Raw genomic sequence first — 23,430 nt, 5'->3', positions numbered from 1 at the left:
AAAGATGGGGACTCACCTGTATGCGGAGCCAGAGCTGCTTGTTTGCCATTTCCAGGTGCCGAGAATGATTCTCAAGATCTCGTGACCTTTGCAAGTCTTTCTGCATCCTCCTGATGTAATCAACAGAGGCTTTCAGGATTGTCCCTTTGTTCCAGCGCACATCCCTGGAAGAAGACATAGGAGCAGAATGTTAAGAGAATAAAAGCAGGACTTCAAGATTCAGGAAAGTTCTGGAGGCAATTATGCTCAGAGCATAATTAGTGTTGAAACACAAATGAAGGGAGGAAAGCTCAAACATTTGTGCCATTATACTAAGTTTTATCTGCCTCTAACAAATCTTTTCTTTAAGGCTTAAAGAAGTTTGGAATTTTAGCTGAGACAAAAGGTGTGTTGTGAATATTTGGGGGGCAGAAGTGAAAGTAGTGTTTTCAATGAATATGGAAAAATGATTTCCCAGAAGGTTTTATTCCCGTTGCCTGTTTCAGAGCATGAGGTCCTTCGTGGCTCTTCAGGAGGCATTAGGATAATTGAACATTTGAGCACAACTTACAGGTCTCCAGCTTTGGGGATCAGCATTCCTAGTTCCTTAATGCGATCATTGATGTTGAACCTTCGTCTTCTTTCAACTAAGAGAACAACAAAAATAGTGGGGAAATGGAACATATATTAAAATATACAATAAAAAATGAACACAAAGGTGCCAAAATAAAGGAATAAATATAATCTGATGAAAGAAATTATGAATCAATTGAGAACTGTATCTAATGTTGCCGTTCCACTCACTCAAGGGAGTTCCACTTATGCAACAGAACTTCCCCTCCTCTCTCTTGTAGCACCCCCCACACCCTCAGAATCTTTTTAACAGGTTTGGGGGACCCTCTGGAGTAGTTTTGGGAGGTATGTGGAGGAGAGAAGGAGTTTCATTGTGCAAGTGTAACACTGCCTGTGCAGCCTTAGATACAATCCTAAAGCTGCATGTATTTGCATCCAAAAACACACACACGGTGACTGTATGCATACACATTTGCAAGTATATGCAGTGTGCATAACAAAAAAAAAGCAGTTTTGGTGTAGCAGAAAGAAGGTCACAATTAGAGACAGAGTTAGTCAATAGGATAGAAATAACTTGCAGTTCAGAATGCCTTTTTCTGGCTGGCTGTTTTAGCTAATGGATCCTCTGTCTGTTTGGAGTTAATATGCTAATTGCTTTCATTTATACGCTGCTTGCATATTTTTAAATAAACCAATACAAATATTATACTACATATGACCAGCAATTTCTCCTCCAAAAACATCCAGGTAACACCGTGACTAAAATGGTTATTCCCCAGATTGGCATCATGGCTTTCTTTCTTTATCCCAAGAGCAGCAGCACCGAACTGATTGTCTTCCATTCTTATAACTTATTATATTAAAACAGGTGTCTGCTTTTGAAATGAAATGTAAGAAGAAACACAAAGTTGCAGTTGCTGATTTCTTCCAGACCAAGGCAGCATAATTACATGAATCCATGCTTTAGCAGTGTTGGAAACAGCTGCCCACCTCAAAACACCATGCCTTCTATGAACCACTCAGGTGATAAAAAGGCTTGCTGGATACATGAGCACCCTTTTGTTCCAAGTTGAATGGCTGACGGCAGAAGACTAAAACACAAAAAGTCCACATGAAGACAGACCCAGCTCTGTGCATATGCAACAGGTACAGAGTGTTCCTAACACCTCCACATTCTGGAGTCCTTCTCTGCACCAAGACAGTCAGATACTTGCATTAACAAAGGAGTGAAATTTTAAGACTCCTGCAAGACAGTATTTCTTCTGAAAGAAGCCAGTACACACTGGGTTGCCACACTGCCCATGAAAGAAAGAGATTTCTCATAACTTCTCTAGAAGGAATAAGGAGGAACAGAGCAGGGATCACTGAAGACATTTTGGGAAGACGTTCAGGCCACATGGTTTTAACCAAGCACCACTCACTCAGATTGTGATTGTCCTTCTTCTGGCGTTCCTTCGCCAATGCACGGTTCTCTGCATCTAGAGACAAAAGACCAAGCTGTCAAGCAAAGCAGTGGGTCAAGAGAAACAAGAGTGCTGTTGCACATGTGCATGTGCATATATGCTCACGTGCGCATATGAAAACAGACCTCCCAGTGCCCTACAACCTGAGTCAAAGCTGGGGCTGGATACGGCCCCAACAAATCAACTCAGGCATGGATCCAAGGATCATAAGCCCTGCCAAATTACCCGTGAGCTCTCTCTTCTGCGTCAGATCGGCCGGGCAGGAGCTGCTGGTCATGCCCACCACAGAGGGTGTCATCTGAAGATCGCTGTTATACACATTCATGTGGCTGCTGGACAATGGCAGCTGGAAAACAAAGAAAAGGAACAAAGCACTTTAAAAAATATCTTTGCATAGGAATAAGATACAATAGAATGGAAGGGGCAAAGAAATGGGATTCCAGCCAGATGCAAAGTACCATAGTAAAATCACAGTACTGTAGAGTTGGAAATAACCACGAGGGTCATCTAGTCCAACCCCCTGCAGTGCAGGAATCATTTGCCCAATGTGGGGCTCAAACCCATGACCTTGAGATCAAGAGTTTCATGCTCTACTGACTGAGCTCCTGGTTACAAAGTGGGGGGTGCCCTCCATATGTTGTCGGACCACAGCTATCATCACCATCCATGACCACTTTGGGATTTCTTGAAATATAAAGTGGTATACAGGTTAAATAAATAAATTGGCCAGGCTGGCTGGGACCTGGGAGTCCAACAACTTCTAGACAGCATCATTCTGGCACCTTCTGATTTACAGACAGACAGCTTCATCCCAGTGATGTGAATCCAAGAAAACTATATTGACTGCCAGGGTTTAAAAAACATTTGAGGCTCCACAGCTGCTAATGTTGTAGCAGGGTATGTTGCTGTCCAAACTAGCATCCCAATAGGCCCACAGCATGGACACAGTGCAGCTTATCCCCCCCCCCAATTAGGATAGTTTTCATAGTTTGACCACCATTCATCCAGGAGATGATGATCTTGTAGCTTCCCTTCCTCCACCATTCCCTCCCTTTCTGACAACAACAAGCAAAAAACCAGAGATACTCACAGTATTTGGCATATGAATTTCTGGATTAATGCACCCCACAGTAGTTGTCAGCTGCATTATGTCTTCAATGACGTCATCTATCTGGAAGGAAAAGTAGCCTTTGAGGTATAAGAACCATTTCCTCTATCCTGTCAATACTGACTTTTTTACTAAAAATCCATGTACACTTTTTCACTAAAAATCCATATACACAAACATGAGAAACACAACTGCAGATTTAAGTGAGTCTTATAAAGGTTTGCTTCTTTCATATGTTCCTACAGCACCTCCTACCAAAAAAGAATGGAGATGAAAGTTCCCCCACAGTCAACATATTCCTTTATTACAGTTCCTACAGTGATACAAAAACCTGACTTCCGTTTTGTCCCTTTTCTAAAACTTGAAGCTGCAAAACTAGGAGAATCATGCGGTGCAACTATATAGTGGAGCCTTCTCAATTCAGTTTGCAGAAAGGGGAGGTGGTTGCAGGCTTGAATTCTCCCCCACAACAAGTGCTCCTACTTCCCATAATACTTCCTACTGTACAGTCCCAGGAAAAGTACAACTGGGTTCAGAATTATCTCCCAACCCTCCCAAAAGATCCGCCGTTCCCCAGGAATAGAAGCCATTCACTCACCTCCCTTTCTGGGTTGGAGCCAATGTTGAGCATTGCCATTGGACTGTTGGGGGTACTGTTTCCGGCAGAGGAGGACATGACATGGCTTGGCCTCACGCCAGGCGAGACAGAAGGAGGAGGCTTAGGAGACGGAGCGCTGAGCAGTGGAGCAAACTTGTTCCCATAGGTTTCAGACAGGAATTCTTGGACCTTCTTGTCTCGTGACCGTTGCAGGTGGTATGTGGTAGGGTTCTCCAGGAAGGACTGAACCTGAAAGCATCCAGGAAAAAGGAGAGGAAAGATGTAGAAGCAGAAGGCTGTCATATAAAAAGTAGCAGGAGATTTCAACTGAGCAGCTCTTCAGGAACAAATATGCTTTATTTTCTCATATAGTATTGACTCCACACAACTATGGCTTGCCTGAACCCCTCCGCCTTCATTTTGAATCGTAACCATACTCAAAACTGTGTGTAACAGCAATTGTTCACATTTTCCTCTACCTCTGTCTATCCTTTTTTGAACCCCTCACAATCCCTCTCTCTTTTTTTTAACCACACTGAACAATTTGGCATCGTCAGCAAACTTTACCTCACTGCAGAGCCCTAACTCTCTAGATCATCAGTGAACAAGTTCAACAGCACAGGTCCCAAAATACTGATTCTTTGGGACTCACTTTCTACAACTCTCCATTAGGAGATGTATTTCCACAGGCTGTGGCTCAACCAGGAGAAGCTCATCCTAAGATTTAAGCAGACAGGCTGGTCTGCATAGATTCAGGTCTTCTTGAATTGTTCAGGGCTTTATACATAACAACAGAATCCTAAAACTGGCCCAATAGCAAATGGGCAGCCAGTGTTGATCTTTCAGCAGAGATTTTGCAGGACTGCAATAGGCTGCTCCCATTAGCAACCTAACAACCGCATTTTGTACAAGCTGCCCAACATAGAACACACTACAATAGCCCAGTTACCTGCACGTGGATCACTATGGCCGAGCTATCCCTGTCCATTACTTGTTGATTTGCAAACACAAGACATCCATCTATGCAATTTCCATAGCATAAATAGTGCCTCCATTTGGCTTCCCCGCTAGGCATTGTGTAATATACTCAGAGTCGCAAAGTGATTTCATGCTCTTTATTCAGCTCATAGTGGTGAGGAGGAATGAATGAGTATCAAAGTATCTGCTTTATATACATTATTCACACAATGGGCTGCACATGATTGGCTAATTCCGGAATTCTACTGTAAGCCAATCAGGTTGTGGATTCACTTCTATCTGGAGCATGATTGGGTGGTTTCTGCCAACCAATCATACTGCTGCATTGTTCTAGGACCAATCAGACTGCTGCATTCTGAATCCTATTGTTCTAGGACCAATCAGACTGCTGCAGTTTGGATCCTATTCAACTCAGTACATAACACATTGCCAAGACTTTTATTTACTCGAGCTGTACCTTTAAGACTTCTCCCGGCACAGACGGTGGTGACTGGAAATGAACTGGTGTGTTGATGGCAGGGGTTGGAGCCATTGGCATCTGCTGCTGTTGCTGCATGTAATGCATCATTGCCTGCTGCTGCATGCGCTCCCGCTGCTCCTCTTGCTGGACTTGCTCTCGCATGAGCTGCATCCGCAAGCCAATTCGTGACGCCATGGCGGGTATTTTGGATCTATCAGCGTTTCCCACGGGACACTTAAAAACCTGAGAAGGAAAGTGGAAGGATTTAGGCACAAGCATTCAGCATCAAAAGAAGGCTATAAAATGTGGCCTTTGCCCTTATAGAAGAAATATGGCTATGGACGAAATATGCATCTGAATTTTACCAAGAATGAAAGTTGCTTAGCATAAGTGATTCTAATAGGTACAGCAGCAGCAAAACTTTTGGCTCGACTGTGTTAATGGACTTGAGCTTAGTGTGGACACTCTATGACCCCACGGTTGCTTTATGTATCTTTTCTAACATCTTTTATAATTTTTGTGAAGCCGACCAGAACAAAATATGTAATACTTTTTTCACTGAACCTCCCCAAATATCAAGTATAATGGCAATTAAAAGCTAGGCAAGATAAGCGTTGCATGAGCTGAACTGCTATGTCAATTCAGAGTTTTTTGCAGGAGCTCAGATCATTCCAAGATGTTTTTCTAGATCCTAGTTGCACATGAACTACAATCAGGAACTACAAAACGAGAGCAGAACAATAACATATTTTAAGTATAACAACATGAAGCACATTACTGTTTGTTTTGGGTTGTTTTTTTGTTTTGCTTTTTACATGCACATTTGAATGAATGCTTGTATTCTATAAGTATTCTAATTTTATGGATTTTAGATGTTAGTGTGGGGGGGAATACATTCATAGACGCTTGGTCTAATTTCACAAGGGTAGGAAAGCTCATATGGACAGAAAAACACATTTAGGCCCTATGTCAGACATAATTGCAAACAGTGACTATACAGTGGTACCTCAGGTTACATACGCTTCAGGCTACAGACTCCGCTAACCCAGAAATAGTACCTCGGGTTAAGAACTTTGCTTCAGGATGAGAAGAGAAATCGGCATGGCGGCAGCAGGAGGCCCCATTAGCTAAAGTGGTGCTTCAGGTTAAGAACAGTTTCAGGATAAGAACGGACCTCCAGAACGAATTAAGTACTTAAGCCGAGGTACCACTGTAATGTGTTTGTTCCAATAGATGAAGTGAACTTGTGAAGAGGAGCAGGTGGTCATGTTTCTTTGGCTGTACTGGTCTCTCTCCTCCCCTCAGTTTATATGATTCTTGGTGCCCCCCCCCTCCAAAAACCCCCAAATATTTCTTATTTTCACAATAGTTCCTTTTGTTACAGTTGCATTTTTATGGATCTTCTCAGTAGGCACCCACTGCATGTCTACTCAGGAGGCTTGTCCACACTTCCACTTGTCCTAACCCCTTCCTCCTGGGGAAATCCACTCTTTACTGCTGAATCAGAGCAAGCTGTGGGGCAAACAGAAAACTGTTTGGACCTGTGCTTTCCAGGCATGGGACAAGCAAAGTGTGTCGAGCCCAGAGTTAAGTCCAGCTGATTTCAATGGGACCTTCACCTAGCAAAAAGAATACAGGTTTGCAGTGCCGGTTCAATAACAGCCACACAATTGCTCTTTCAAGATGTGTGTTAACAACCTAAACAAGAAATCACAGGCACTCCTGAAGTCGGGAACAAACCAGTGCTTTTCAAAGACTGGACTTGGTTCTTTGATGGCAAGTTAAATAGTTTACTTTAACTTTAACTTCAACTTCTTCTTCTTCTTCTTAAATTTATATAGCCATCTATCAATAAATAGCTTACAAGCAAAACAATGCTAAAAACGAAACACCATATCATAATTAAAATCAACAACAAGAAAAACAGCAGCTTCCCCACCAAAAAACTTTCATTAAAGCAGAGACAACGTAACATAGCCCTCATTTAAAATGTCTAAATGAGCTATAGCTATCTTTCATGAATTCTTGCTCTCCTTTCAAAAAACACAACCACAAAAACTGCTAACAAAATGGTGTTCCCAGTGTTGGCCTCCTCATTCACTCACTTAAAAAATAATAAGTTTAACATCAAAGTGAGTTAATGATCCCCTTTCCTTCTACATTAATCTTTGCCCTGTAATGACCCGGAAAATGGAAACCCACTGCCCTCATTCAGATTTCTTATCATCTCCGGTCAGGTGACAAGAAGTGTATATTAAACTTTGCTGGATGAAGGCAGAGGTGGTTCCCCGAGTCCCTGGACTCCAAACATGAGAGACAGATGGAATTCAAGAGAGATAAGGGCCTTGTTTGCTCTGGCATGAGGATGAAATATGGTTCAGAGTATCACTACTTAGAGAACTGCAGTCTTGCCACTTCTTCCCATGTTAGGGATAATAGCCTAGCCTATGCCAGGATCATGAAAAGATGCTCAGGCTGCAAATAAAGAAAACACCATAGATAAAACTGTACTGATTAGATGCAACCAATTTGCTGGAATATTTTGCTAGAGAAGTAAGGGATTAAGCACATTTTGATCAGCTAATAAGAATAATAATACAAGCACTTAGGAGAGGGGCAAACACTTGTTTGCTACTACCCAGAAGGCAGGACTAAATCTAAGAGGCTTAAGTTTATTGAGGATAGAGTTCAATTGAGCAGCAAGGGAATTTCAACAATGGAACCAATTACCTAAAGGGGTGGTGGCCTCTCTGTTGTCCACTGCCCCCCACCTGCCAAAAATTTCATCAATCTCCCATCCAGCAAACTTGTCTCATATTCCAGTGGTCTCCAATATAGGTAGCAATTTTGACTGTCAAACCAGGACCATTTCAGGAGCAAATCAATTCTATCAAACAAAGCCCAGTGCGATGAAGTCCATAGTACAGGTAGGAAGCAGAGACGGGGAATCCGTGGCTTGGCCAAGGTCCACAGCAAATTGATGACTGGGATGACATTTGAATATCATTCTTAAATTGTGGCATCTAGAATTGGACACTACATTCCAGGTGTGGTCTGACCAATGCTACACTGGAAAAAAATGTATCTTTGAGATTATTTCCTGGAATAAGCAGCTGGTTTATCAGGCATGCAGGGCGCTTTTGATGGGTAAAAAATAGCAACCATATGTAAGCTCTTATAGCGAATATGCTTTCAGAGCAATTTTGCATGGCCTCTTCAGCACTTCAGAGGAAGAATCCAGCTGCTTTTTCAGATTCCTAAATATGTAAGCAGGAGTTTACACCCTGCTGGTTAAGCTTTTGTCCTCAAAGCGCCTCAGCTCTTTTACTAGCTGCCTTCTTCAGTCAGGGAGTGTGAAGAGCTTACAGGCCCTATCTGGGCATAGATAAAGTGATCATATTCCTTCTTGCTGTCATAACACAGGCAGTACATAACAACTGGCACACGATGGTTAGCTTATTCATAGACTACAGGCACTCTGGCTCAGAAATCAGCTTAACTTCAAACAAACTGAAACAAGAGCATTCCTTACACCATAGGAATATATGTTCCAACTTGTGTGATAAGTCTCCCAAATTCATACTTGGGAAACTCTCCCAGGATCCTCCTTATGACCTCTCTAGCTTTTTCATTCTCTTCAGTATAGCACCCAGTATCTCTTGAAATACAGTGGGCGCTCGGGTTGCGAAAGTGATCCATGTGGGATGCATGTTCGCAACCCGCGTCTGCGCACGAACGGGTTGTGATTCTGCGCGTGCCAAAAGCCAGAAGTAACCCATTCCGGTACTTCCAGGTTTCAGCAGTCCGCAACCCGAAAAAACACAACCTGAAGCAGCTGTAACCCGAGGTATGACTGTAATTGGGACAGACAAATGAGCCAAACACCATCTGAAAGAGAACATCTCAACAAATCTCAACCTTAAAATTAATACAGAATGCACTGATTCGCTTAGGTTATGTTCTAGGCTTGGGGAAGGTAACAACCATTTGCGTGTGTAAGATCTCAAGGTAAATATGCTTTCATCTCCAGCTTCAAGTCAATGCACAATGCATACGATTTTCTATGGTGCCACTTTTATGCATAAAACATGTAGATGACACATTATGCACATTCTGGTGCATAACCCCTGATCCCTCATACCCCTGCTTAACCACCAAGGCCATTGGGAGAGTCACTGTTTGTGGTCCTCCATGGCTTGGGCTCATATCCACAAGCAGCTGTGTTTAGTATTGTGGGCACAATGTTGTGCAACTCATTTCCAGTTGAAGTATGAGAGGCACTTACTGAAGACTTAAAATAAAATTTAAAAACCCTGCAAACTTTTTAATGGAATCCTGACATTACTGCATGGGTGGACTAGATTATCATTGGGGTCCCTTCCAACTCTTTCATTTACAGGTTTAACTCATTTTTAATCCTATTATATGAGGTCTCCTGTGCACTGCATAGAGACAGCTATGATGAAGCAGTATACAATTGCTAAAATGAATTGCTTTCAATAAATTAATAAATGCAAAACAAAGTGTTGTTTCTCCTTAGTACTCCATCAGCGGATTCTAAGCACACAAGACCTGCGGTCAGAGAAATGCAACCCCGTTCCACACTCCTTGTCAGAGTTATGTGAGATTGGTGTGTTGTGATAGGATGCTGAGATTATGGTACAGTGGTGCCCCGGAAGACGAATGCATCACAAGATGGAAAACCCGCTAGACGAAAGGGTTTTCTGTTTTGGAGGCGCTTCGCAAAACGAATTTCCCTATGGGCTTGCTTCGCAAGACGAAAATGTCTTGCGAGTTCCTGCGGGGTTTTTTCCCTTTTTCCCCCCTTTTCTTAAGCCCTAAGCCGTTTATCAGCTGATCCGCTGATAAGCCGCTTATCAGCTGATCCGCTAAAAGCCACTAAACCGCTAATAGCGCTAATCCGCTAAGCTGTCAATGGGCTTGCTTCCCAAGACAAAAAAAACACTATACAAAGAGCCTCACAGAACGGATTAATTTCGTCTTGCGAGGCCCCACTGTATAGATTGCTGTACTTCATGTGCTCTCCTGGTGAAGTGGCCTGAGAGATTATTGCTACATGGGGAGGTGCCAGGTACTGGCAGGTCTTCGAGGAGTGTGTGGCAAAGGCAGGGCAGTGATGATACAGGCAAAGGGGGCAGTGATTTATGGGGTTCTGTGCCACCCATGAGGCAGCAGCCAGGGCTGGAGGAAGGGAGAGAGTTTTAGTAGTTGGAGATGTGGGAGGAGGTGCAGGAAGTGTCAGAAGAAGAGGAAGAGACTGATCTTGAGAGGTGGGCTGATAGAATCCCCTCTATCCCCTTCATCGCTGTCTCTAAGGTCCAGGAGAAAAACCCCTTTCTAACACTCAAGGCCTACCCAGAAAATAAAAGCTAAGCATGCTTCTTGCTTCAAAATAACTGCTTTCATCCATATGCAAATCAACCAAAAGTCATGTGACTGGTTGACTAAGATTTCTTCAAGCAGGTGACATGGGGCATTCTTTTGTTTTGAATATGATGCATCAGAACCGGCACTATCTTATAAGTGAAATTCCCTTATGTGTAGGAAGTGAATGAAGAATGAATTCCTGTTCTCAGTTGCTATTGCCTATAGTCATTTTAAGTGCTCGTATAAAAAGTAAATATTCCTTTTATTAAATCACGACCCATTGGGAGAAGCTTTTTAAATGCATCAAAAGATTATTAAAACTGATAAGTTTAATGGTTCATTAAATGTTAGAGCCCTAAGTGTTTCTTTCAGTTTTGAAATTCTTAACAATGTACAGCCTTCTAATTTGTTATTTTTTTTTATATGTGTGTTTTAAGGCGTGTATTTTTATTTGTTTCAAGAAGTTCTAACCTGCTTTTCCTTATAGAGCACTTTCAAAGCAACTTGCAAAAAAGGACATGTGTGCATCACATTGTACGTGCACTGCATGCAGTGCTCTATTGCAGGTGCATCAATACAGCTCTATTGATGCTGTAGTAGTGCATTAGTGGTGGATTTATTCTGCTTTAGAACCTTCTGCAAAGATTCCTCCATGCCACCACATTATTGCTATCTGGATGGGCTGTAGCACAATGAAAGTGGGACAAGAAAGTCCCAGAACACATGTAGCATAAAAACCTACGGGATGTCAGCAGAAACCTATGGGATATGAAGAATCTGGTCCTCTGTCGTCCCTTTCTCCTTGTCCCCCTCCTCCTTATGCCTACTCTTTCAATAAAGAGTACTGAAAGCGGGATCACGTGTGAAGGCTCCAGTAGCATCATGACCACAAATCATCATGTGTGCAATAAGAAGGACTGATAAGTGAATTCCATTCAGCTTTGATGGACTTAATAACATTTAGTTTGCCAATTAATCTAAAATTGCATACTTTGTGATCTCCATTTAGGACATTCCTGCTTTTCTGACTTGTTTGTAAGAGAGAGATGGGGGGGAGGCAGGCTTACCTGGTAATGGCAGCAGGAACGATAATTTGAGCACTGCTGGGCAGCTTAGTCTACCCACCATTTTGATTTCTCACAGCATCCTGGAGAAATGCCTAGCCTAGCACTGCTCAGAGTACCAGGGTTTTTTTTACTCTTGTGTTAAACAGGTGTCAGCAACCTTTTTCAGCCGTGGGCCAGTCCACCATCCCTCAGACCATGTGGGGGGGGCGGACTATATTTTGAAGGGAAAAAATGAACGAATTCCTAAGCCCCACAAATAACCCAGAGATGCATTTTAAATAGAAGCACACATTCTACTCATGTAAAAACATGCTGATTCCCAGACTGTCTGCAGGCCGGATTGAAAAGGCGATTGGGCTGCATCCGGCCCCCGGGCCTTAGGTTGCCTACCTCTGTGTTAAAGAGTGGCCCACACCAAGTGTCAGTGGGTTCTGCTGGAGTACTGGGCCCCTAGCAGTTGCCCAAAGGTGTTGTAGGACACAGCCTGATAGGCTTCCAGAATTTGAACCCATTCTTTACTCTGATGTAGCTATACTGTGCATTCCAAACAAAACGATGACTGCATGGAGAAAGGGTTACAAAATAGTAGACAGACATAGTTACAAACCTCTATATGCAACTATGACATGTGCTAGTAATATACCACTATGCAGATCCAATTCTTAAATCTGCCCTCAATAATTGACCAGCAAACACCTCAATGACATGGAGTATGAATCAATCTGTTGCCTAGGTAAACTTTTCCCTTTACCCAGGATGCTTACCATGTCAGACCACTGGTCCATCTACATCAATACATCAATATAGTCTACACTAACTACATTGCAGCTGTCTGGGTTTTTAAGTGTTTACTAGCCCTACGACAAGGATTGAACTTGGAATCTCTGCAAATAATATCTACATTACGGATCACTACAGCCCTTCCTCCCCACAACCACACATCCAGCTGGGCTTGAGTGCAGATGGAAGGAAGCTTCAACTGTGTCCATCACTAAATATGTAAAAAATGTAACAGAAAAAGGGTGAAAAAACAAGGTTATATTATGTCAAAGCAATTAATATGGTAAGTGTTTAATTATAAGGAGGAAAGATTGGAGACATAATAGAAGTGATTACAATAACCAGAAATAAGTTTTGAAGAAGGGTAAGGAGTTGCTGTACTTAATTGGACAAAGGGGAATACAAAAAAGGGAGGCGTGAGGAGGTCAAGAAACGAAGCTTTGTAAACATGAGTCTGAAAACTGGAGTTTTTGTTTTTAAATTTTTATTCTTTCATGTTTTTCCTTTTTCTTTTTTTTTTATTGGATGTATTGTTTTTGTTATTTTATGATGTTTTGATGTATTTTTTTGTTTTTGGAAAAATAAATAAATATATTTTAAAAAAACAACAACTGTGTCCATCACTGTTTGTTTAGGGCAGTGGTGGCCATACTTGGCCCTCCAGCTGTTTTGGGACTACAATACCCATCATCCCTGGCCACTGGTCCTGTTAGCTAGGGATGATGGGAGTTGTAGTCCAAAAACAGCTGGAAGGCCAAGTTTGGCCACCACCACCACTGGCTTAGGGAAATACCTTAATTTGCTTTATTTTTGAGGTAGCAGATAAGGTTTCACGTACTACAGCTCAATTCATTAGGTACAAGAAGTATTATTCTCACCTGGGGGATTATATATCTGGGGTGAGGAGGAGAAATGCATGCGCACACAAAGTTTAGAGGGGAAAGTAAATGCAAACAGAGCAGCCAAAAGGCCATGGAATGCAGAGATACAGTCTGAGATTTCTATGCAAAACAACAGTGTATACAAGATAAGGACAGGATATCTTGTGTACATTTCAGTTTTGCATGGAGATGTCAAAGACTGTACATCTCAGTCTTTTGACCTTGACCTCTCTCTCAGTGTGTGTGTGTGTGTGTGTGTGTGTGTGTGTGTGTGTGTGTGTGTATGCCAACTCAGTATAACACTTCATGTACTGGATGATAAAGTGGACTCTAGCTGGCCCATGGAAGTTTATGGCACAATCTTTCAAGCCACCACAAGCCCTTTTGTGCATACGACCTGTATGTTTATTCTTCTGGAATTAAATTATTGTTATATTCTCATGGACCACCTGAAAGCATATCAGAAATTACACACAGTCATGGGCCATGTAATAACCAGGTACAAGTAGAAAGGCAAGTCCCATGAGCATTGCCTCCCTCAAATCCCTAAATCCAGAGATCAGCTGAAGCATTGTTACCTTCTCCAAATTTGGATGAATTAGCAATTTAGAATATATTCTTGGTTTCCTCAACCTTTCACTGGTTCTCAGCAATTTCTCTGCTTCCACTACTATGGGTCTCTTCCCCACTCTTTTTATCATAAAAGAAGACTCACCAAGGTCACAAAGCAGAGAATTCTATGCAGGTTTTCCCCAAAGGAAATTCCAGCACTCATCACCTCAGAATGAGAACTTCATCTAGAGCAACAGGGCAAGGCGAGCCTAAGCCCTGCATAAAAGACAGGGAGAATTGGAAACCAATAGAGTTTTAAAATAGCCCTGCTGGCTCTGCTTGGCTTCACCCTATGTAACGTTCATCAGCTTCTGCTTTCACTCTGACTCATTCACAGGATGGGCGGGGAAAGAGAACAGGACGTCTGAAGGAAGGAGAATGTAAACCAGCAGTGGAGCCACATGGAACACTAACAGAAACACCTTATGCATGTCTGCTTGGAAGAAAGTCTCGCTCACACTTCAGTGCTAGTAGGCATGTTTAGACTTTTAGCCTAAGGCTGCAGTCTTATGCTCTTAATGAATTGAGGAGGGATTACTTTCTGTACTGCACAAGCATTGGGGGTCGCAGTGCACAACAGTTCACAGGGTTAGCCTCTAGCCAAAGGGACATTTTGTAATGTGTTCCACTTATAGAAGCAGGGCACAGGATTCTCAGAAATACCACTGGAGGAAATGTGCAGTCAGAATTATCCTACCCTTGAATTTAGACGGGCACAGAAGGGCAATCTTTCATTTAAGAAATTAAATAATAAAATGATTTTCCCCCCTCTGCTGCCTTTAGATCGTTGGGGGGAGGGGGCAATTTCATACCATCAAAGCAAATTTACACAGTCCACCTAGAGTTACCTGTAGATCATACAGAAACTTAGAGGGAAGGACAATTACAGTGGTACCTCCGGTTACAAACTTAATTTGTTCCGGAGGTCCGTTCTTAAGCCGAAACAGTTCTTAACATGAGGCGCGCTTTCGCTAATGGTGCCTCCTGCTGCTGCTGCGCCGCCAATGCATGACTTCCGCTCGCATCCCGGGGCAAAGTTCGCAACCAGGAGCATCTACTTCCAGGATAGTGGAGCTCGATACCAGAAGCATTCGTAAGGAGGATGGTACGTAACACGAGGTTCCACTGTATTGTCAAAGCGTTACTTCAATAATTGTATGTATTTGTGCAACATTTCTCCAATGAAAATAGGGACATCCTACCATACCCTCCAACATTTCTCCATTGAAAGTAGGGACATCCTAAGCAAAACCAGGACATTCCAGGATCAAATCAGAAACCAGGACGGCTTCTCTAAATCAGGGATGTCCCTGGAAAATAGGGAAATTGGAGGGTCTGCAGTGGGTTTTCCCGGAGAAAACAATGGAACAAAAGAAAAACCTATCAGACCCATGCCTGAAAACCAAGAGACAAACAGAAGTGAGGATGAGCCCTCAGAGTTTGCTCTCCAAACCACATCTGGGCCTTGTGATTACTCACACAATTTACCAGGCCACAACAGCGTGCCATGAAAGAGCCTAAAGTGTGCCTTGAAAAATTAAGCTGCACAAGAAGAAAGGAATGGGTTAAAGTGACACCTGAACATACACCCACACACAAGGGAAGAAGGAGTGGGCATTCGCTAACAGAATGACAAACCTGCACATCCTGATGTGAATCACCACAGAAACAGCTAGTGAAATGCCAGAGTACCAAGTCATAAGCACAAGGCCAGGTTAAAGCATGGGCTATGTGGCCTGTGGCCGTGTGGCCGCAGTCTCGGGGGACCCACTAGCAGTCTAGACCAACTTCCAAAATGTCGTGTCCATGGCTGTTCTCACAGCATAGTATTTGTTTCTGCTGTACAGTGGTACCTCAGGTTAAGAACTTAATTCGTTCTGGAGGCCCGTTCTTAACCTGAAACTGTTCTTAACCTGAGACACCACTTTAGCTAATGGGGCCTCCCGCTGCCGCCGCGCGATTTCTGTTCTCATCCTGAAGCAAAGTTCTTAACCTGAGGTACTATTTCTGGGGTTAGTGGAGTCTGTAACATGAAGCGTCTGTAAGGTACCACTGTACCTTAATACATGCTCTCCTTTTTCATTACTGAGTGTCCAAATGCACAAAACGTTTGAGAGAGAAAAAATGTCAGCATTTTCCACTCAGAGCCCACTGAGTAGCTGAGTAGCATTCAAGACTCTTTTAAATAAATTATTTTATATTTGGTTTATAAAATATTTTGGGTTACGCGCACACACACATGTAGGCCTCCCCTATGCAGATGTCCCAAGTTCAATGTATGGACACCTGAGGGACCAGGTAAATTGTGTGACAATGGGTGGGGCCAGCAATGTGACTCCATAGCCTCATGTACTATCCTGAGGAGACCCCTCCATGCAATAAACAGGTGAAGGGGGATTAAGAGTCATTTGCTTAAAGTGCAGAATATGATGATCCACTAATACTTGTAGTATTTCCCCACGTTTGTGTATAACATAATTTGCTTTACTGGGCATATGTGCACATATCATGTGTTTTTGAGTTGAGAATAGGCCCAGCTTTCATGTTATGGTAATCCATGGTAAGCAATAAACCATGGCTTACTGTGAACAAGCAGCATGTTAGTGCATAGTGCTCAATTGCTCCTGCTTTGAACGACCCTGCCTGGGCCTGGAACTAGAAGAAACAAACCATGAGGTTTGGGCTTATTGTTACTTGCATGTGAACCAATGCTAGTGATTTGTTTGTTCCAAGCAAAATATGAGCAGTAAGGCAACAGCAAACCTTAGCTTCTCACTCATGGTTTGTTGGAGAAGCAGCAAACCACAAGCACTGATTTGCGTGTAATGCCAAGCTTCATAGTTTGTTTCTTCCAGCTCCAGGAACAGTGGAGCAAAGTGGGAGTGATTGGGCAGCATGCACTAGTAAGTATTGCAGCTCATCATGGTAAGATACAAACCATGGTTTCCTCTAGAATGAAAACTAAGCCAAATGCTAAATGTATTTTTTCGCTCTATAAGACGCACTTTTTCCCTCCTAAAAAGTAAGGAGAAATGTGTGTGCATCTTATGAAGCAAATGCAGGCTACGCAGCTATCGCTGAAGCCAGAACAGCAAGAGGGAGAGCTGCGCAGCAATCCCTCTTGCTGTTCTGGCTTCAGGGATAGCCGTGCAAAGGCTCTTCCACAACATTTGATTTAGAATCTTTTTTTTCTTGTTTTCCTCCTCTAAAAACTAGTTGCATCTTATGGTTGGGTGAGTCTTACAGAGCGAAAAATACGGTAACTAGTGTGTTGTTGAAATTGATCTTGTACTACTACTTACATCTCAGGAAGTGGAGCAGACTGACGATACAAGTTCAAAACAAATAAATACTGTTTTTAGATTATAATTGATTTAAATTGCTTTTTGAATGTTTTAAATAGCAGTTTTGATTGCTAATTTTATCCGTGTATTCTTTTGTAAACTACTTTGTAGTTTGTTTGTTACAAATAAGTGGTACATAAATTTTATGAAATGAAATCAAAGGTTTGCATTCAAAAGAGGATGTGAAGTTTGCAAACTCTGATATTCTTCAGTAGACTCTAGCTTTTCCAGTTGGTGAGAGCCTCTTTAGTATCATGCAGAATTCAGTGCCTCAGCGCAATGCCTTGGAAAGTTTCAAAACAATTAGAAATGCCTGATGGGATGCCAGTCAACTATCCTGTTTAACATACCATTATTCATGAGCACGCAAAAATCAATACGACACCACAGAAGGTACTTTGATGAAGCAGCATAATAATCCTTAAATCGCTCACTGGCTTCCTTAGAATACTTATACAGGCATAACAGAAGTATGTGACTTAACTAACTGTGACATTTAATTGACTATTTATTTAGTGATTTGCATTCGAATATGAAGCTTTAAGCAATTACGACATTTTACTAGCAAAATGTCTAGTCTTTTCCCCCTCATATATATCAAAAAACTAAACTGCTGGTAGTGGACTTGCCAGGATATTAAAAGGGTTTTACAGCCTATATTCCCACGCTTTCCCTGCTGGTTGCTTTTGTGACTTTTAAATTCTGCTGGGGGGATCTCTCTTGCTGGAGAGTGCGTTTAGCCCTGAACTTTGGATCTAGGGATCCAGCCAATTATTTTGTTAATTTTGTTTATTTTTGCTAATTTCCTCCCACAAGTGATCTACCGTTGTACCTTGGAAGTCAAACAGAATCCATTCCGAAAGTCTGTTCGACTTCCAAAACATTCGGAAACCAAAGTGCGGCTTCTGATTGGTTGCAGGAAGCTCTTGCAGCCAATCGGAAGCCGTGGAAGCCCTGTTGGACGTTCTGCTTCCAAAGAACGTTTGCAAACCAGAACACTCACTTCCAGGCTTGCAGTGTTCGGGAGCCAAAATGTCAAAGTACCAAGGCATTCAGGATCCAAGGTACGACTGTATATCTTTATCTATATCATCTATAGATATAGACATAGACATATACATATTTATAGCTATATATATTTTCTCCCTGCAACTGCATGGATGGATGGACCATTCTATGACTACTGGAGCTGGAAGAACCTATGCAGCACTAATCTCCGCCTCAATTTCTGTGCCAATATCTGGCTACTGGCATCATATAGGGAGGCAGTAAGGATGTACTGTCCTGGGTCCTGTGCAAGTCTGGGAAATACTGTACACATCATCTGAATGGCCTGAACTTCCCCACTGATGGCCACTTCAAAGTCCAATTCCATCAACAACAACAGAATTGGCATTGACTGGGATAACCACACTAATCATGGGTAAAGCTCTACTCATTTTCTAGATCTAACTAAGTTTGTGAATAGGTTGCCTGAATCTCATTGCAATCTGTGTTGGGGTCACAGAGGACCAGACAACAGAATCTAATACGCCTGTCCTTGCCCATTCAGTCTCAGACCCTCTTGTGCTGAGCAGAAAACGACAGAAGGGGGCTTTTACCCACACTGAACACACTAGAAGCCAGGAGTCCTGGCCTTCAGACCTTCCTTTGCTCAACACAAGGAGGTCTGGAATACAGAAAGCAGTGCTGAGGTAGATGAGGACGTTTGACATGCACAGCCCTGTGTCCCCAACAGAGGTGGATATTTCCTGTTCGGACATAACACCTGAGCAGTGGTGCACAAAACATTCAGCTTGTGGCAAATGAAACAGAGCAGCCAAGTAGATATCAGTAAATGTGAAGATACCCAACCAATAGCTGGGCTGGGAACCAAAGGTGAATTTGCCCCAGGGACTTCAAGGTGAGAGAAACATGCCTTGCTTGTTCTGAACCCTTTGGCTCCAAACTGCCTCATGTGATCCACATGCCTCACAGAATATTTACCATATTTAAAATACCAGTAGCAAAGGGGACAAAATGATTGCTGTCTGTTTTACTATAGGCACAAGCCACCTCACAAAAGGATGCTAACAATTTGCCAAAGGCAACATCAGAAAGGCATAGAGAATACCATGGATGGTGGAGGAGGAACTGTCCTATTGACCAACCTTCCTTCTTCCAGAGCTGCTGCTCTTTTTGTATGCTTTTCAGGTGCCTGATGCTACCCCACTAAGATAGCATTGCACTGTAATGGGCTCAATTAAGGAACGTAATGATTCAGGCTCCAGTCCTTTTCAGCAAAAACTACTGAGAAGGAAGAAAAAGAGGAGGAGGTATAATATACTTGGGATGCTGTCCTTGGAGTCTGACTCAGATGTTTGAAATTCAAATGTTGAATGGAGGCCCAAATACTTTTCTGGATGAAAATCCTCCTATCTATAAAGTGGTCAGTATGCAACCATGCAGTAGGAGCAGAATTCTACCCTCTCCCACTTTCTCATATTTCTTACTGAGCAGGAAGGAAACTTCTACTCACAATCACGGCTAGCAATTACCCACTCCCTACATGTCCACTGTTATAAGTTACTGCTTGACAAATGGTCACCAAATATTCACCCAGTATGTCTTGACTTCATAACCCCTTTCTTGCCATTCCGTAATACAGGCTAATATATCCCCCCCCACACACACACACACCTCCCATCCCAAATAGAAAGGTATGGCTTATTGAATGATGATCACAGAAAGACTTGTGGCAAAAGCAGAGGCTAAAGCACAGCTGCCCCAAATGCCAACCCACTACCCAAATCACTCTCTCATCTTTCCTTCCTTCCTGAGAACCTCATGCCCCAGAGCTATAGAAACTTTTGCAAACTCTTCTTGCTGTGGCTTAGACAGCACACCTGCTTTGGAGGAAACTGAGGCTGGGCCTCAACCCTCCTCCTAGCAAGAAAGGCTGTGATTACAATCAGGGCTTTATGACACCATGACCTCCAATGTTTGCCAGGCAAAAACTGGGTACACTTTATTTTACGCTGGCTAAAAAAGTGGCTCTTTTTAAAAAAAAAATCTATCTACACCAGAAGCCTCTTCTGTTGTAATTAAAGTCTTTAAAAGTAATAATAATAAAAGCTTAGTTTTTATTTGTCCCCCATGCTGCCCAATCAAGCCAGAAAAGAAGATAGCAGGAAGTTGGTACCATTGGCACTCCTTGAGGACGGCACAGAATACAAAACACAGATCTGCCCTTGATGAGTTGCTGAGCATCCTAGCCTTAGTAACTGGAGCTTCTGGCTAACAAAGAACTAGTGTGTGCCACACTGAGCTGCATACAAAAGGCAGCTTTGCAGAACTAGGCAAGGGTTAAGGCCAGGAATTTTGACAGCAGGGAAACCATTGCCCCTCCTCAGCTTTTAGCCAGTGTCAGCTATGCCAGAATGGAGATAAGCCAATTTGCATTGCCTTGGCCACTCGGACTAGTGTTGCAGTACAAGCCTCTGGCTTATTAGGCTTGTTTCATACCAAATGGCAAACTAGTCAAGAGTTACAATCCAGGCTCTCTTCTTTCCTAAATGCTGAGGATTTGGATCAGTTACATCAAATGCAGGAAAACTGTAGCACAACCCACAAACATTTCCATTCTCCTTTTGAGCACCTGTTACCAGCCTTCAGACATTCATTTTCCACACACATCCTTCCACAGGAATCATTCCGAAAGTATTTCTGTGGAGGCAGACAGTATACGAAAACCAGGACTAAAGTTATGGACACCTGATACTTTGCTTTTGATCCTCCATAGGCCGGAGAGATGATACTAAAAAGGGACCCGCTCACCCTGCTTTGTGTTTTCTGAAGGAACTATACCTCTGGCTGCCTAGTCTGGTTTTTTGAGGAGCATTTGATTGCAAACACTTCTAGTGCTAGTGAATTGGCCTTTATGTAGTGCCAAGTGGCTACTATGCAAATCCTGTCAGTTTCAGCTCTACGATGTAAAAAGTTTCATCTGCCAACTTTCTCTCCTTTACACAAGAGAGCCAGTGTAGTGTAGTAGTATCAAATCCCCACTCCACCCATGAGGCTCACTAGGTGACCTTTGGCCAGTCACTGGCTCTGAGTCTGACCTACCTCACAGGGTTGTTGTGTAGATAAAATAGGCAGGAACCATGTGTGCTGTTTTGAGATGCCTGGGGGAAAGGTGGGATGGGAAACCCAGCCATATGGGCGGGGTATGAGTAAAGTAAAGTAAAGTAAAATAATGCTGTTTATTATTTATTGTGTTTATGTGCCATCTTTCTTCTTAAAAGTACAAGCAGATAAATAGGCACCGCTCCGGCGGGAAGGTAAATGGCGTTTCCGTGCGCTGCTCTGGTTTGCCAGAAGCGACTTAGTCATGCCAGCCACCGGCTAGCTGTACACCAGCTCCCTTGGCCAGTAAAGTGAGATGAGCGCCGCAACCCCAGAGTCGGTCACGACTGGACCTAATGGTCAGGGGTCCCTTTACCTTTACCTGCTTCTTAAAGGAGCCCAGGACAGTACACAATGTATTGAAAATATTACAACAATAAAAAAACATATAAAAAGATTCAAAACAGAAACAATACAAACACAGCAGCACAAACCTAGCACTGCTATATTGGAATTACTGAATTTATAGGCTTTGGACAAAATACGATGCCACAGTTAATAAAAAACAGAAGCAAACCCTTCTCAACACCTCATGGCTGTGTCGATGGAAGAGAGGGGAGCACATGAGCCTGGGGAGATGCTGGTTTCATTTTAAGCACACTAAACCATGACCTATCATGACATCTGAATATAAACAGCATTGGTCTAAAAAAAAAAAAAAAAAAAAGGCTTTCGATAAAAGGACGTTCTTGTCCCTTGCCTCAAAGAACCTGGAATACAAAATGCACTCATTGGGAACGCCACAAAATATAAAGCTGGTTGTTACTCACCCAACTGTTAGATGGACGGGGCACCCACAATAGGGCCTCTTCCAATGACCTCAAGGATTGGGAAGGCACATATGGGATGGGAGGAAGTGTTTGTTCAGATGTCCCTTTGGTATGACTTTCTAGAATTCAAAAAATGGAGAAAAGCATGGGAAAAACCAAGATCAGTAACTGGCAGGAAATTGTACCATGTCTTCTTCTTTTTTTTAAAAAAAAAGCATCTATCCCAGTCATGAAAGCCTAGGTAATGTAGAAGAGAAGCTATAGCATTGCAAATTCATCCCAGCACATTTATTCCTAATTCCACCTATTATCCAAACCATTGTAATTTTTCAGGATTCATATCACTGGTCTTAGATACAAGGTTTTAAAAAGTCAAGATCAATTGTTATAATATAATGCCAGGCAAAAAGCTGCTGGTCCCCATATGGCACTTAGCTTTGCAACCATCACTGAGAATGAATTTGTTGGATAGGTAGTAAACACAAGCATGGTACGCTAGAGGAGATTTTGTGGTTAGGGGAAATCCAGCAAGAGCAAGCCATGTATTAAGAACCCACAAATGCCACCATAACAGTCTGCAATTCAAGAAGTCATGAGTTTGTGACACCTGACTTGAAAGTTCACTTCCCACACCGTCACCAGAGGGACTGGCTTCAGATGGCCAAATAAGGGAGCTGGCCTTTGATAAAACTGTCAAAAACATAGGAATTTGAGGTACATCAAGTCAGACCATTGGGTCCATCTGGCTCAGATCTGTCCATGCTAACTGGCAGCAAATTTCCAGGGTTCTAGGAAGGAGTCTTTCCCAGCCCTAGCTAGAGACACCAGGGACATTCTGAACGTAAAGAAAATGCTCTGCCCCTGACCTATTGCCCCTTCCCCTATCAGCTGTTTACCCATCTGCAGTTTCTCCTGTCTCTAAATTTCAGATGAGGGCATTTTAAAGCTGGACAAAAAGCTGCAATCATAGCCCAAGGAGAAACAGGATTGTTTCACAGTGCCACCCACAAGGAGGCTGAAACACCCAAACAGTTTTGCACACTGAAGAGTCCTTCACAGCTGTTCAAAGAGGGCACAAAGCGCAGGCGGGTGAACATCACTGTAGGTGTAAGCAGAGAATTCATGCTGGGCAGCATGTTGCACCAGAGCAGATGACACCGCCAGTTGCAAAGTGAGGAAGATTCAACCTGGCAGTCCAGGCAGTGCCTTAGATATGAGGAGTTGTTTTCATTCACAGTTCATAAATCTAGCAGCAGACTGTA

At 42.7% G+C, this 23,430-nt stretch overlaps 1 protein-coding gene across 2 annotated transcripts in view; it reads right to left on the bottom strand.

Moving 5' to 3' along the window:
* TFEB (transcription factor EB) overlaps nucleotides 1–23,430 on the bottom strand; it is a 72,006-nt gene that overhangs the window by 7,718 nt on the left and 40,858 nt on the right. For both annotated transcript variants that reach the window (XM_079980894.1, XM_079980895.1), the window contains exons 2-9: nucleotides 22,169–22,287; nucleotides 5,157–5,402; nucleotides 3,722–3,970; nucleotides 3,106–3,186; nucleotides 2,241–2,361; nucleotides 1,974–2,030; nucleotides 551–626; nucleotides 17–164 (exon numbers count right to left, since the gene is read on the bottom strand). In XM_079980894.1, the coding sequence (XP_079837020.1) occupies nucleotides 17–164; nucleotides 551–626; nucleotides 1,974–2,030; nucleotides 2,241–2,361; nucleotides 3,106–3,186; nucleotides 3,722–3,970; nucleotides 5,157–5,354 (930 nt within the window). In that variant the 5' untranslated portion in view covers nucleotides 5,355–5,402; nucleotides 22,169–22,287. The remainder of the gene's footprint in view (nucleotides 1–16; nucleotides 165–550; nucleotides 627–1,973; nucleotides 2,031–2,240; nucleotides 2,362–3,105; nucleotides 3,187–3,721; nucleotides 3,971–5,156; nucleotides 5,403–22,168; nucleotides 22,288–23,430) is intronic.

The sequence above is a fragment of the Podarcis cretensis genome (assembly GCF_951804945.1).
Source record: "Podarcis cretensis genome assembly, chromosome: 6".
Lineage (NCBI taxonomy): Eukaryota > Metazoa > Chordata > Lepidosauria > Squamata > Lacertidae > Podarcis > Podarcis cretensis.
The sequence above is the reverse complement of the archived record's forward strand: the minus strand, read 5'-3'. Positions and strand labels throughout refer to the sequence as shown.